General features: G+C 33.0%; 1 protein-coding gene and 1 non-coding gene across 3 annotated transcripts in view; both read left to right on the top strand.

The window, feature by feature from the left end:
* Nucleotides 1-1,992: 1,992 nt before the first annotated feature.
* Nucleotides 1,993-5,109, top strand: LOC106614437 (uncharacterized). Its single transcript, XR_011395868.1, has 5 exons — nt 1,993-2,363; nt 2,436-2,706; nt 2,764-2,886; nt 2,945-3,094; nt 3,565-5,109. It is a non-coding gene; the product is annotated as an uncharacterized protein (transcript).
* Nucleotides 5,110-5,845: 736 nt separating this feature from the next.
* Nucleotides 5,846-15,011, top strand: part of arr (low-density lipoprotein receptor-related protein 6) — a 102,424-nt gene continuing 93,258 nt past the window's right edge. Inside the window, exons 1-2 of one of the 2 annotated variants that reach the window (XM_014230240.3) lie at nt 5,846-6,382; nt 11,683-12,293. In XM_014230240.3, coding sequence (XP_014085715.2) covers nt 11,867-12,293 — 427 coding nt within the window. In that variant the 5' untranslated portion in view covers nt 5,846-6,382; nt 11,683-11,866. Of the gene's footprint in view, nt 6,392-11,682; nt 12,294-15,011 lie in introns of both variants that reach the window. The other variant, XM_036375181.2, reaches the window with a different exon arrangement.

Genomic DNA, 15,011 nt, shown 5'->3' with positions numbered 1-15,011 from the left:
TTCATAGAATGCGCCAAATTTTGTGTAAGTTCAGCAGGTATATTTGCCCATATTTCGTGGAGAGCAACCTTAACCACATGTTTGCTATTAACTTTGCGCTCTTGCAGAACTTCGTCACCATATAGGCCCACGGGTGTTCTATGTGATTGAGCTCTGGACTCTGGGGAGGATGTGGCAACACTTTTTTCCTTAACCACTACAGCAGAATGCTTCAAGTCGTTATTCTGAACAAAGCAGTATCCACCATTTAAATTGAGTTTAGCTGTTGAAGTAGCCATATTATTTCTTAATACTGCCTAGTAGTCCATTCTTTAATTAATTCCTTCGATGAAAACAAGGTTACCGACGCCCTTAGCTCCCACTGCGTCCCTTTTGCTTTCATTGCACCACACAATGCAGCCTCCTGAGCCAGCCTCTTCCAACACCACCCACCAGTCTTTTTGAATTTAGCAATAATGTACTGAACAATAGTATCTGCGCTTGTGATTTCGCGAGTACTTGCCAATATTTGAATAAAAGAGCCTGTAAATCTTGTGATGTTTGTTTATTTGCCATTTTTTCTTTAAAAACTACAACCGCACAAAAGAAATTTGCATACCAAATAACACATTTTGACCATACGCAAATAATGCCAAACAAAAATAACAAAAATAACGGTAACTCAAAAATGGGATAATTTAACTTTTTGCAATCGTTAACATCAAAATTGATTTTTGTTAAGTTTTTATAAAAATACATAAGATTCGTATTTTAATAATATTGGTTGTAGCTGAAGAAAAAAGTTTCTTCAAAGTCATAAAATCTCTCCTCACAAATCTTTTTTTGGTTTACTGTAATTTTGAGAAAAACGCATTTAAAGTTTTACACGAACGTTCCAGAGCGCCTGAGAACTCTTTGCAAATTGTCGAGTAACTCAAAGAGTATTTGTCGGACTTACTTCAAGTCATTGTATATGTGCCGTTTCAGACAGGGATGCAAAAGAGTCTGATGTTTTTCAAATTTTCTTTTGGTGTCGCTCTGGGCATTCACACGGTCAAAAAGAGTCCAGCAACTTGAGTCTAGTTTTTCTGCATTCCTTTTCACAAAATGTTCGTAAATATTTGTGCGGTTCGACTGCGCAACACCGCGCAACACTGCGTGCTGCGTATTTCATTTGTATGTTGAGATGATGGTCACACATTTTGCTTGCAATGAATTACCATGAATATGGTAGAACAATATGCATAGTACAAGTACATACCCGCTAAATAGTTTCAAAAAAAATACTAAAGACGGGAATTCCCTAATCCACAAGAATGTATTGAATATCCGCAACTAATATTTTCAAGGCCAAATTTATAATAGCAATTTCCTAATCTTTAAGTATTAAAAACTCATAATTTCTTTACTCCGTATTAAAAATTCATAATTTCTTTACTCCATAATCTATATCTTAATTTTCTCCTTATTTACAATTTGTCATAATATTTCTATTATTCTATGCATACGTATTTGCATATTACATACAAAAATAGATAACAGAACTCAAATTTGCGATCGAATTTATTTGAAACCGAGCGCTCTTGCAACCATTCAAAGAATTTGAAAGTGAAAAGGAATGCTGAAAAGGGTAGCAGCGAGCTGTTACGAACAAGAACACAAAGCGTGCCACCCGAACACGAGTGGCACGGTCCCTTCGTCTTTCCTCGTCATCCCCTCACCCACAATAAACTGGTATGAGACTCTTTTGCGTCCCAATGTGAAACGGCACTAAGCTTACAAGTAGCCAAAGAATCAGCTGTTTTCCTATGTGTGTGAAACAGCCGTGATCACCTGATCGAATATGCCTTTTTTTGACACAGAGTTTCAAATAAAAGGATGTAGTTTAACAATTTGTTTATAGTATTTTTTAATTGTTTTAGTAGCAGAATAATGGTTGGCAACCCGTACCAAGTGTGATTTTAGTAGTAGAATTTTCGAGGCAACCCGTACCAAGTGGGATATTTTTGCGTGTGTATTAGTGAAAATCTTAGGATTGGCTACTTGTAGATTTATACAATGACTAATATTTGGTGCGTTCCAACAAAATTGCAGAAAATACCGTAGAAAATGGATTCTGGGACTGAGGAAAAGACACCAAAACTGCAAAATGATCTCCTTGAGTCAAGAATACAAAGAAAACATCGCCATACGGATGACGTTGAACAACAGAACAGTGACACTGCATCTAATACGAATAATGGAGCCGTGGCGGAGTATATACCTGCTGCAAAGGTACGCAGTGTTGTTGAATCGAACAAAATTTGTATCACAGACTTTCCGGACGAGCTTCTTTACGAAATATTTAAGAATTTAGACTCTTGGTCGTATTGCGTTCTTAAGAAGTAAGTATGCCGGTTTCTTTTTTATGACATACATACATATGTATGCGGTTATATCGGTTTCTATCATTTCAGCTGCTGTAATCGTTTCTATACTTTATTGATGGACCGACGGTTTTGGCACCATATAGATCTAAGTGAAAAACATTTGCCATTAGGTATACTTGAATATGTGATGGAGCGCACACATCAAGGAACTACAAGCATAAAATTGAATGGTCAATCTAGACAATATACAAGTGCGGAAATATTGAAGTTTAACAAAACGCTGGCGGATACTTTCGCGTTGCGTACCACACAATTAAGTATTTTGGAATTACGTTGTGTTAAAGTAGATCTTAGGAATGTAAGTAACTTATAATTGTTCGTGTGTCCTATTATTACATACTTGTTTTGTTTGAAGGTACGAATTGTGCATTTTCCGAAAACTCTAAAGCGCTTAGTTTTTAAATTTTGTGATATCTGTAAGCCACCAGAAGAACAAACTGTTTTTTCCGGTATTCACACACATTTAGTGAATTTGGAGGTATGTAAATAAACTACATTACAACGATTTACAATCTTTATTTAACATTACTCTAAAGGAACTTGGAATTGAATTTTGCAGTTGGTTTGAACCACATTATATCATGATGATATCCAAAATACCTTCACTTCGTTGGCTTAGTCTAAAAGGTTGTACGCAATTGGGTAATGGTAGGATGGTGGTTCTTTCTGGTTTTAAAAAATTAAAAGTAAGTATTTATCTAAAAATTTGAGCACTGTTATTGTCAACTAAATATTGCTTGGAATTTTTAGTTCTTAGATTTGCGTTTTACACCTATAACAAGTAAAGAGGTTCAATATTTTAATATGATACCAACATTAAAAGAAATACTAAATGATTTACAATTAAGTCCATGGTCGCATGACTTGTTTGGGTTTTAAAAAATTAGAAGTAAGTATTTATCTAAATATTTGAGCACTGTTATTGTCAACTAAATATTGCTTGGAATTTTTAGTACTTAGATTTGCGTTTTACACCTATAACAGATTCAGATGTTCAATGTTTTAATATGATACCAACATTAAAAGAAATACTAAATGATTTACAATTAAGTCCATGGTCGCATGACTTGTTTGGGTTTTAAAAAATTAGAAGTAAGTATTTATCTAAATATTTGAGCACTGTTATTGTCAACTAAATATTGCTTGGAATTTTTAGTACTTAGATTTGAGTTTTACACCTATAACAGATTCAGATGTTCAATGTTTTAATATGGTACTAACATTAAAAGAACTACTACTTGAGTGTCTTTAAATATGCGTGCTAACGATACAAAAACTAGCTTAGCAAACAAAAATAATAATAAGGATTCTGATAGTAAAGATTGTCAACCGTCCACATCAAAAGCATCAGTCACACGCGAAGACAGTAATTCACCTACTAATTCCATTACTGTAGAGGCCAATTTAAATACACCAGGACAAGAAGGACGTGAGGATGCATCTACGGAACAACCGACTTGTTCTAGCCCACAACCATCAACATCATCCTCTTCGTCTTCTACATCATCGTCATCGCCTTCATCTGCAATGAATTCACCTTCGCGCTTGGCACTAGACAATCCAACAGGCAACAACAACGCTCCAGAACCGGCCGGCAATGTACCGTCACGTAGCCGATTTTTACCGCGTCCAGATCAAGTCATATTCTTAGATTTTGTAAACCGTTAGATTTTGTATACGGCATGTGCGTCCGCTACAAATTTCGGATAATCAAATTGATCAAATGATACAACATCCACTATTTTGGAATATCATCAATCCTTTAAGCGGACGTGAAGCTAGTAGGTCGAGCTCTGGGTCAGGACAAGTGACGCACTTCAGTCATCACCCATGTTTTCGCCCATATCCCATTTCAGATCGTGGCATTTGTTGCTTTGGGAGGCCGCAAAATCCAGTGGAGCATGGGGTATTTTGGATTCGTATTGGCAATCGTCCGAGCGAAAATAGCTTTGTAAGACTTAGCGTACGAAATTATAAAAAAGTCACCGACATCTCACTGCATCATCTCGTGCAATATTCACCTGAGCTAATATATCTAGATCTGAGTGGCACCAGCGTAACGCGTGAGGGCGTAAAACGCTTCAAAGCTGGAAAACCTGAGTGCCAAATCATAGCCGACCATATTATTGAGACGAACGACCCTGATATACCGACAATAGATTAATTCTAAAGTACGTTTATACATATGGTGCTGTAATATTTATGATAACCTAACATGCACACTTAATACTACATACATAGATACATACATATATATTTATGTATATGTATAATATATATATATATCTCAATATAATTAATAAGGACGCATATGATACTTGTTGACATAAATTTTATTCAGAAATATTTTGAAAGTATATATACATACATATAAAATGCATATGCAGTGGAGAGATAGTTTTCACAATGTTTAAAACGATAGTGATAATATAATTGAATAAATATAGGATATACTAAGCTTAGTCCTCATTCGCCTCATTATTGGACGAGTTCTCCTCATCGTCATCATCGTCGTCGTCATCCTCATCGTCGTCATCCTCATCGTCCGTATCCTCGGACTCGGATTCCGAACTTTGACAATCGGCAATTTCGCCAGTAAAAAACATTACAGCTTTTGGAATTACGCGTTCCTTTAGATAGAAATGTAATTCACTTTTTGATAGAAGTATGAAGAAACGAGTTTCAGTAAATTCATCGTAAAGGGGGAGTAGAGAAAGAACCAGCCGATGGATGTAAACAATGCTACAGCTGAGAGGGGTCCATGGAGAAACGTCCAGTCCGCCTAGGGGTTGAGTTTCTATTGATAGCCAAGATGGCCGACTTTTAACCGGAAAATGGTTGCATCTTGCTATTTTCTTTTAATTTATGAAAAAGTTGTCCAAAAAATATTGATTATATGTAAAACTTTAATATGTTTTCAAAATAAAATAAGTTTATTTTAATATATGTTCTTAAAAAAGCGGCTATTATTGGCAAATTTCAGAATAATTACGATATATATTTATGCCTTTTTTTAACTGTGGTAACTTAATAAATATTCACCACAGAAAAATGTTAGGTGCAATTAAACAACTATGTCAAATAACGGGATGCAGAAAATGCTTATTCAACGAAACTGAGGGCAATGTTTAAAAATTTGCAACACAAACTTCGTAAAATAGTGAATATTTATTATTAATATTATACAATGCTTCAAGTTTTCTCAGATAATATACTTTAAGGAAATGCAAAACAAAACTTTATGATAATTCTAACTATCCTTAACCCATAACATAACAAGTTTATGCAAAAAGTCGCACCAACTTTATTGCCCACATATGTTGTAAGAAAAAGTTGGCAACGCTACACAAGGCAGGACTGCTTGGAGTTGTAGCAGATTTTGACATTTTCTACTTCTGCTTGTTTATCGTCGTTTATGGTAAGCATGTTTATTTCCCGCTTCGATGTTTCCATCGGTATTCGTTGATTTGTGGTAATGACAGCGGGCGAAGTTTGTTCGAGTTTGTTCAAAACGGATTTTGGTCTTTTGTGATGCGGTTGTGAAGCGCGGATAAATTATAAAAAAGGTTTCCCAATACTTATCGTTGTCGGAAGCGGCGTTTAATTTAATTTATTGAAAACAATTATGAAAACACAATTTGTTGCATAGCGTACTACATAAAATAAACAGTTTGCATATCATGCGATTCTAATTAAGTGTTCTTAACAAGTGAATTGTACAGCTGTTGCTGACAGAATTTATCCAAAATTTTAAAGATATTGAAAATGAAATAAAGCATATTCTATGCTAACTTATTCAACTATGTATGTTGTTTGTTTAAAACCAAGTGTTTGTCGATGTTAAGTTTAGTGTAGTGCAATCCAAATACAATACATAAATGCAATAATAATAAAAGTGAAGCCATAAGTTATTAGCATTTAACGCGGTTCAGTTTATATCAGTTATCAAGCGAATCAAATAGCCTTTGTAAATGGTAATGAACGTATGTAAAATAGTTTTATGCATAGTAACACTTGTGTATTCCAATTGTCCATCCAAAACTGTGTGTGCAAGATTGTTTACAAATTCCACTAGAAGGCTATGCTTTCTATGGAAATTTTCAATAGTTTCTTCATTTGTGATTTGTTCTACCCCGCTGCAATGCCATATAATTTTTTCACGTACCTTCGCTGCAATCATTTTTACTGGCCTGCTCATTTGTTATCACATTATTTTGCTTTGGTTCTTTCCTTCTTCGCTCTGCCTTTGCCGCTCTGTTATCCTACGTTGCACTTTACACTTGCTTGTTTGTTGTGCATTTTTACCAACCCCATGTGCATGCACACGTAAAAAAGCATACAGTTCTATATTTTCAGTTTTCCTTTGTTATTTATCTACATCTTCAGCTATATACAATAAAAAAAAATGTGTTTTGGTTTTTATTTCTCTGTTTTTGCAAGTAACTTCTTTTGTTGGCTGCCGGCGTCAACGTCTCGACAATTCCGGCGCATTTATTTTGTTTCTGTGTTTTGTTATTGCACTCACGTACATTATAGGAATTTTGTAAATATCTGCATATGTATGTGTTTGCCCGATGTTTTTGCATGTATTGTTTGTTGGCAGAGCAAACATTTTTCTTGATGCAAAGAGTCATTTCGTAATTAAAAAAAATGTAAATATAATAATAATTAATTGAGATTGAAAACGACCGTTCATTTCACTAGAAAATAGTCCACCAATAGGACGACTATTCATTATTATCTACGATAATGTAAATCTAAATTAATCTCTAAACTTCCGCAACCACCAGAGGGTTTTTCCATTACTTCATACGCAATTAATGATATGATATTGTCGTCAGGCAATGGAATTGATGACATATGTTCAAAAGTAAACAGCTATCTCTCCGATATTTTTCTCTTCTTCTTTGCAAGGAGCCTTACACTCTCCTCCACTAATTCCACTGCGACCATATTTAAGAACTGGACGAAGGAGTATAGACTGGATCTAATTGCACTGTCGATGGCTTTAAAATACCGACTGTCAACAATTGTAAGATTTTAGACGATACACTTAGCCGCCTGTGCATCTTCACTTCGCATACAACCGTGATTATTACCAAAGTACAGAGCCTCGAAAAAACCATCAAGGAAAAATCGTTGGGAAAAGACAATGACACGTTATTGGCAGTCAGCCGTCTGAACTACGTCCTGAACTACGCAGCACCGATATGGTCGCCTGGATGTAGTGAAACGGAGACTAAGAAGCTTCAGATGTATTAGAACACTAAACTTCAAACTATAACAGAATGGCTCTTGATGTCTCCCGCTTCCGGTTAAGAAATAGAATGCACTCCTCTTCAAGCACTTTCTACTCGGATGTTTTCGTTGAAATCATCATTATCCCTGTCTGCTTGAAGCGATGCCGCCTATTCAGATCATCAAGAGATTATTCCTTCATTACGTCGTCGACGACATTGAGCAATACGCCGACTAGGCTACAGACGCAATTAGTTTCAGACGCCCACTGACCGTCATTCACAGTGGAGTCATTAACACCTTCACCGACTCCAGACTGCAGTGAATGGCGTACCTAAAAATAAACCACCAACCTTAGCAGACAAAAGGCTTGAGTTGCCCCGAAAATCTAGAGTGACCTTTGCGCGACATCCTTATGGATATAGTAGCAGGTGAAATTCTTGATTGTTCGATATTTTTCCTATGCCGTTACAATTTTTTTTCTTAGGCCAGAAAATCTGCTACATTTTATTTTTGACTATAAAGATATTTCAGTATCAAATATGTTGAACTCGTTTATATGCCGATTTTATTGTTCTCTTTTATGTGGTAGTTAAAAATGTTAAAAGAAACATTTAATAACTTTATGAATCATTGCATAATGTTGCTGTCTTCACAAAAAGCTTCCTGTATTTTTTGTAAGTGTTTAATAGATGTCGTATCGCAGAAAAAATACAAATTATTTGAAATACTTTGATCTGTGTTGGTTAGGAATAATACAGAAGTTTAAATTTTAACTCTCACATGTTTGAAGTGCTTTCAAAGTGCTTAAAAATATTTTCGGGTTGTCTAATTATTGCACAGTCTTTAGAAAATCGTGAATTTTTAGTATTTCCTAAAAGAAGGTACAAGCTTATGATGACAGCATTTAAGCAGTTTTAAGAAATTTAAATAACAAAGTAAAGTACATAAAATGACTGAATAATTATGTCATTAAAAATAAATATTAATAAATATTTTTACTTTAGCTTCTTCAATTTATATTTTTGGAGAAATGATAATTTAAAATTTTTTTTTTACCAGTAAGTTACTTGATTTTATAAAAGTAAAAACATAGCCTCGATAAATAGGGCTAAATAAGGTTTCGACATGATTTGACAGTAATTTGAAAAAAAAAAAAAATTATTTTAATAGTTATGGCTATTTGTGTTGATCTAGTTTAAACCGTAGCTCCAAATTATCAGTAAAAAGCAACCATTAAATTTTTATAAAAAATCGAAATAAAAAAATGCTTCGATCAGACACTAGTTTTTTTATGTTTAAATAAAAAAACTGCATAAATATCATTAAATTTACCGAGCTCTTTTTGAGCTACAATGATTACCAGTTCAAAAAACATAGTTTTTAGAAAAACGCATTTGACGTTTTACACTTACGTTTCACAGCGACCGAGAACTCTTTGCTAATTATCGAACAACTCGAAAAGCATTTGTCGAATTAACTTAAAATTTTCCTCCTAAACATTTATGCCAATTACTTTTTATCTGATTATCTATTTTGATTTTGAAAATTTATTAACCGGAAAAGTTGCAAACCGTAACGCATTTAATAATTTTTGTAACCTGTATCTTTATCTTTTGCCGTAGCATCATTAATTGCTTAATTAATTAATTTTTATATGCTTTTTAAAATACACTTGTAGCCATAAATCATTTTATGTCTGCGTTTTTATTTTTTGTTTTAAAAAATTTGCCAAATAAGGCAGCATAATTTGCATATCTCATAAAGTGGCGAATTTAACGCAATAAATCTTTATGAAATTAGCAAATGATGAATAAAAAAAGACAAAATTTACTCAAAAAACCAAAAATACGCGAAAAGAAACTCGATAAAGCGCAATTAAGAAAATGTCGCGACTTGTACGCTCCATTTGATTTCGTGATTGTTTTTGTTTGCTTTATTTCGTTAAACGACAGCTGTGCTTGTGTGTGCTGTGCAGTGTTGTCAAACTACTGCGATCGTAGTAAATTGCTTATTTATAGCTTTAAATACACAATTATTCAGCTTCAAAGTTATTTTTCTATAAATATTTTTTTTGCTTTATGTTATATTTTTTTGTCTAACTAATTTGTTATATTTTTACTAATTATTACTATACATATTTTTATATATAATATATCGATTATTTTAGTATTAAACTACTAACACTGTTTTCTTATGCATTCTTTACATAATTCGTCCCTATCTCATAACCCTAAAGCTTTTGGTTAATAACTTGATAAACATTTTTTTTTAATAATTCTTTTGTATTTATTTTTCTTTTAACTTTTTTTGTATAAATTTTAAAAAATTTTTTTTTGTATTTACTTTTCTTAATTTTTTTGTATTTATTTTTAAAAATTTTATTGCATTAATTTTTTAAACTTTTTTTTCTATTAAAATTTTTTTTTGGTTTTAATTTTTTTACTAACATTATGTTTAGTCGTTTTTATTCAAATTTTTTTTTTGTAAAATTACTCATTTTAAATTCTCTTTGCAAAATTTTTTGTAGTTTTTTTTATATTTTTTTAGTCTTTTTTAATTTTAAATTTCTATTAGTAATATATATTTTTCCAATTTTTTTTAGATTTTTTTTGTCTGCTTAAATTTTTAAATTCTGTATAACTTAAGTATAACTTTTTTTTATATAAAATTTTTTTTTGAATTTAAAAATTTAAGATACTTTTTTTAAATCTAAAAATTTATTATTTTTTAAATTTAAAAATTTATTTTGTTTTTAATTTTTTTTTTTATATTATTATTAATTTTTTTTTAAATATTATTATTAATTTTTTTAAATTTTTTTTTATATTATTATTAATTTTTTTAAAATATTTTTACTTAAGTAATTTTTTTGAATTTTTTTAATATTGAAAAAAAAATTAATTTTAAAATTTTATATTTAATTTTTTTTTATATATTGTATTTATATATGTTTTTACATATGTATTTTGTTTATATTTATTTTTATTTCTTTGCAATCCAAAATCTTTATTATAAAGTCATTGGTGGATATTTCTTTGAATATTTATTTCCATTAATAATAGTTATTCAACAACTGATCTCATTCTAACTTATTTCATTTTTAACTTCACCCATTAGTGCCTGCTTTTACTCCCTAATCAATCGTTTTGTGTTAGCAACCCTGTTTCCGTGTGTTCTCTGTTGTTTACATAGACAATAGCGAAGCTTCTGTTGTCGCCAACGATTATTTATCACTTCCGTTGCTTATCAGTTCATTTATTATTTTTTTTTTTATCGATTATACACAAGAAAATACACAAACCGAGTGAGCTAGAAGACTAGTTTGGTAAAAGCTAAAAAAAAATTGCTTTTAATGTTTTGTAAGGTTTTAGTGTTTGGCCTGAAAATATTGCCTCGGACTCGTCTAGATAGGCTCCAGACTTAGTCAACTCATCTGCTTTTTCGCTGTCGAAAATGTTCCTGTCACTGGGAACCCAAATTAGGGACAAGTAGAGTTGAGCTGCCAGTGAGCTTAAAGCCTTTCTACATTTGTTTACTCAGCTAGAATTGAGATTTGGCGACGTCGAGGCTAGTAGTGCCGTGTGGCTGTCCGTAGTTTTTCAATAGAACTCTACAGGCCTTCTCTATGCCTAGTAGTTCTGCTTGGAAAAAGCTAGCTGAGTTTGGTAGACGAAAAAATATAAAGATATCAAGTATACCCCCGTCTCTACATCGCAGTCCATTTTAGACCCCTCGGTATAGATTGAGGTAGTATTCCCTTCCTCTACTTAACCTCTTCTTCATTCACGTCTAGAAGGTATTCTCACTTTGAAGCACCTATTGAAATCCAACCTTGGGAGAATAAAGTCGTAATTTATTTAGATTAGTAGCCAGCTTCAAGGTCCTGCACATAGAGTTGGTGCAGGACTATATTAAGCGCATCACTTGGAGATGCCTTTTGGAATGCCAAAACAGACGAATATTCTTCATTTTATTATAATATTACAGCATTGTCCACAAACATTTTCACAACAATTTAATTTATTTTTTTCAGTTGATGTGAAGGCGAAATTAATGACAAGCAGTCCAAATAATAACTAATATCTCCGAAATTAATGAAAAAGTTGGCAACTATAAACAATTTCAAGCAAATCCGTAATTTGCGTATCGCCAATTAACTAAGTGTATGCGTGTGTGTGAGTGTATTTGTGGAAGCCTATGTTGTATGCCTAAAAGCAATGGCTACAGAGCCATTTTTAGCTGCCGTCAGGACCACAACAACAACAACAACACAGACAAGAAATTCAAAGGATCTAACGCATAAAACGCGAATACAACAAATTAAGCGGCATGAAAAAGCCACCAAAACAAAAACAAAAGTGTCATTAACAAATGTTACAGTGCGCGCGATAAGTGTGCCACACTGTAAATATAGTCCTCATACAAGCCTACAGTCATTACAGCAGAACAGCAAAATCAAAAATGTGAATGAAATAAGTGCCAACAGGTGTCTACAGCGAAGATGGCCAACGGCTGCGGTAAGCAGTTGTTGTCGTTGCCGTGAGATCTTACAACATGCGAGCAAAGGTGTGAGCATCAGCCGTTTTATGTTCTTATCGCTTTTAATTACCTGCTTTATTGGTGATAGTCTACAGATAAAAAATGGTAAGTGTTTATTGGAATAAAAATTAATTTTAGCAGTGAAACTTTTGTTTTAGATGCGACTGTAATGAAAATCTATTCTAATTCTATTACTATCGCAGTGCATAGCGTATTTCCATGAAGACTGTATCAATTTAAATATTTAAGTTTGGCTCGCTACTTGTAATGCTCGTATGGTTTCACAAAAAAAAAAAAAAAAAATAAGTTGTTGTCGGATATTTGGAAATTGCGAAAAAAATTTAGAATATAAAGAAAACAAAAAATATTTTAAAAACAGAGTTTTGAGTAAGTTTATATATTTCCTATTGTATATATTATATTTTCTGCGTAGCGTTACCACCTGTTTAAATTTTTTATTAAATCAACAAATTTATGAGATAAAATAAATATTACAATATGAATGTCAAACTAAAAAGGCTTAAAAAAGCTTACATATGAAAATATCTGTAATAGAGGTTGCCACCTGTTTGAAAAATGTATAACATTTTTTTTGAAATAAATTCAATAGTGCTCTCAGATATAAGGTATTTGAAAAATATTGGTTACAAATTACAATTGTATTATTGTGTTAGAAGGTTGCCAGATATTTATAAATTTCAACAAAAAATTGCTGAATTAAAGAAAGTAAAAAAATATTGTATAAAACGGAGTTATGAGAAAGTTTACAGTTGCAAATATTTTCTGAGTGGCGTTGCCACCTCTTTAAAGCTTAACTCAAACAAATATATGAGAAAAAGAAATATTATGCTATAGACTTAAGAAAGCTAGCAAAAAGTTGAAGATATTTTTGTCGAGGCGGTTGCCACCAGTTCGAATAATTTATTTAAAAAAATCGTTTAAATAAATTCTATTTTGGTAATAAAATATTGGTTCCAGTTAAAAGTTTTATTGTCAACGGAGACAGCGGTTTCTTTTCTATATGAAATACGTTTTTCTTTACTATTTCGTTGTTTATCTTGGAAATCTGCTTATATCGAAATTTTTATTTATTTTTGATAAGATATCTCCACGAAATTTGGCATGTATTATTATCCAAGACCACTATAGCATGTCATACAAGTTGATCAATCAAAATCAAGACCCTATACGGTAAACTTTTTTAATTGAGAAATTATGTTCACGAAATGTGGTACATATGGTTATCCAAAACAGTGATACACTCTGTAAACAAATTGTTCAGATCGGACCACTATAGCATATAGGCGCCATACAAACTGAACGATCAAAATCAAGATAAAGACCTTTTCTGTTATAAGAAATGCCCCGTTGTAGGGTATTATAATTTCGGTGCAACCGAAGTTAACCTTTTTTATACTCTCGCAACCTGTTGCTACAGAGTATAATAGTTTTGTTCACCTAACGGTTGTTTGTATCACCTAAAATTAATCGAGTTAGATATAGGGTTATATATATATAAATGATCAGGATGAAGAGACGAGTTGAAATCCGGGTGACTGTCTGTCCGTCCGTCCGTCTGTCCGTCTGTCCGTCCGTCCGTCTGTCCGTCCGTCCGTGCAAGCTCTAACTTGAGTAAAAATTGAGATATCTTTATGAAACTTGGTAGACATGTTTCTTGGTACCGTGAGACGGTTGGTATTGCAGATGGGCGTAATCGGACCACTGCCACGCCCACAAAACGCCATTAATCAAAAACAAATAACTTGCCATAACTAAGCTCCGCAATAAGATACAAGACTGTTATTTGGTACACAGGATCACATTAGGGAGGGGCATCTGCAGTTAAAACTTTTTTTAAAAAGTGGGCGTGGTCCCGCCTCTAATAGGTTTAATGTGCATATCTCCTAAACCGCTAATGCTATAATAACAAAATTCACTAGAAGCAAATGTTTTTAGCACTTCTATTTACGGTGTGAAAATAGTTGAAAGCGGGTGGCAACTCCGCCCACTCCCCATATAACGGTACTGTTAAAAACTACTAAAAGCGCGATAAATCAAGCACTAAACACGCCAGAGACATTAAATTTTATCTCTGAGATGGTATAAATTGGCTTTATAGAAACCGCGTTCAAAATTAGTCAGTGGGCGTGGCACAGCCCACTTTTAGGTGAAAACCCATATCTTGAGATCTGCCATTTTCAATTCCATCTGATTCTTTCACTTTCCGTTATGCAAATCAGGTAACAATGATGATATCGGGGTAAAACTTTGCGTGAATAATGCAATTAAAGTATGCCACCTTGCGGCCAAAAATTGTCTAAATCGAACCAAAACTGTTCAAACCCCTAAGTACTAACTATGTGGACCCCAGTGCCTATAGTTGACCTTCTACCGAAAATATCAGTCAATCCACAAAGAAATCTCAAACGAGTATACCATTTGACTTTGCGAGAGTATAAAATGTTCGGTTACATCCGAACTTAGGCCTTCCTTACTTGTTTTATTTATTTCTGTATTCCGGAAGCTCCTTAATTCCCCGGATGCTGCTTTATGACCCCGAAGTTCGTTACATCGCAACTAGTTGTATGTGCAATTCTCAAAGGAGAGCTTAATTTTTTTTACATTACAGAGAATGCTGAGTTTATATACCCTAAATCACATAATAAAAATAAATCTGCGGATTATCCGAATATATTTTTTTCCAAAGATTACAGCGTAAATTCCAACATTGCATATTTGACACACTACAAAGGACACTGGTTTACATAACTAAATACTACACAAACTAGTGTGTATGTGTGTTCACAAAACACACGTTAACAC

This window comes from Bactrocera oleae, chromosome 4 (genome assembly GCF_042242935.1).
Source record: "Bactrocera oleae isolate idBacOlea1 chromosome 4, idBacOlea1, whole genome shotgun sequence".
Taxonomy (NCBI): Eukaryota; Metazoa; Arthropoda; class Insecta; order Diptera; family Tephritidae; genus Bactrocera; species Bactrocera oleae.
Note: the sequence above shows the minus strand (reverse complement) of the source record. Positions and strands in the feature narration are given on the sequence as shown.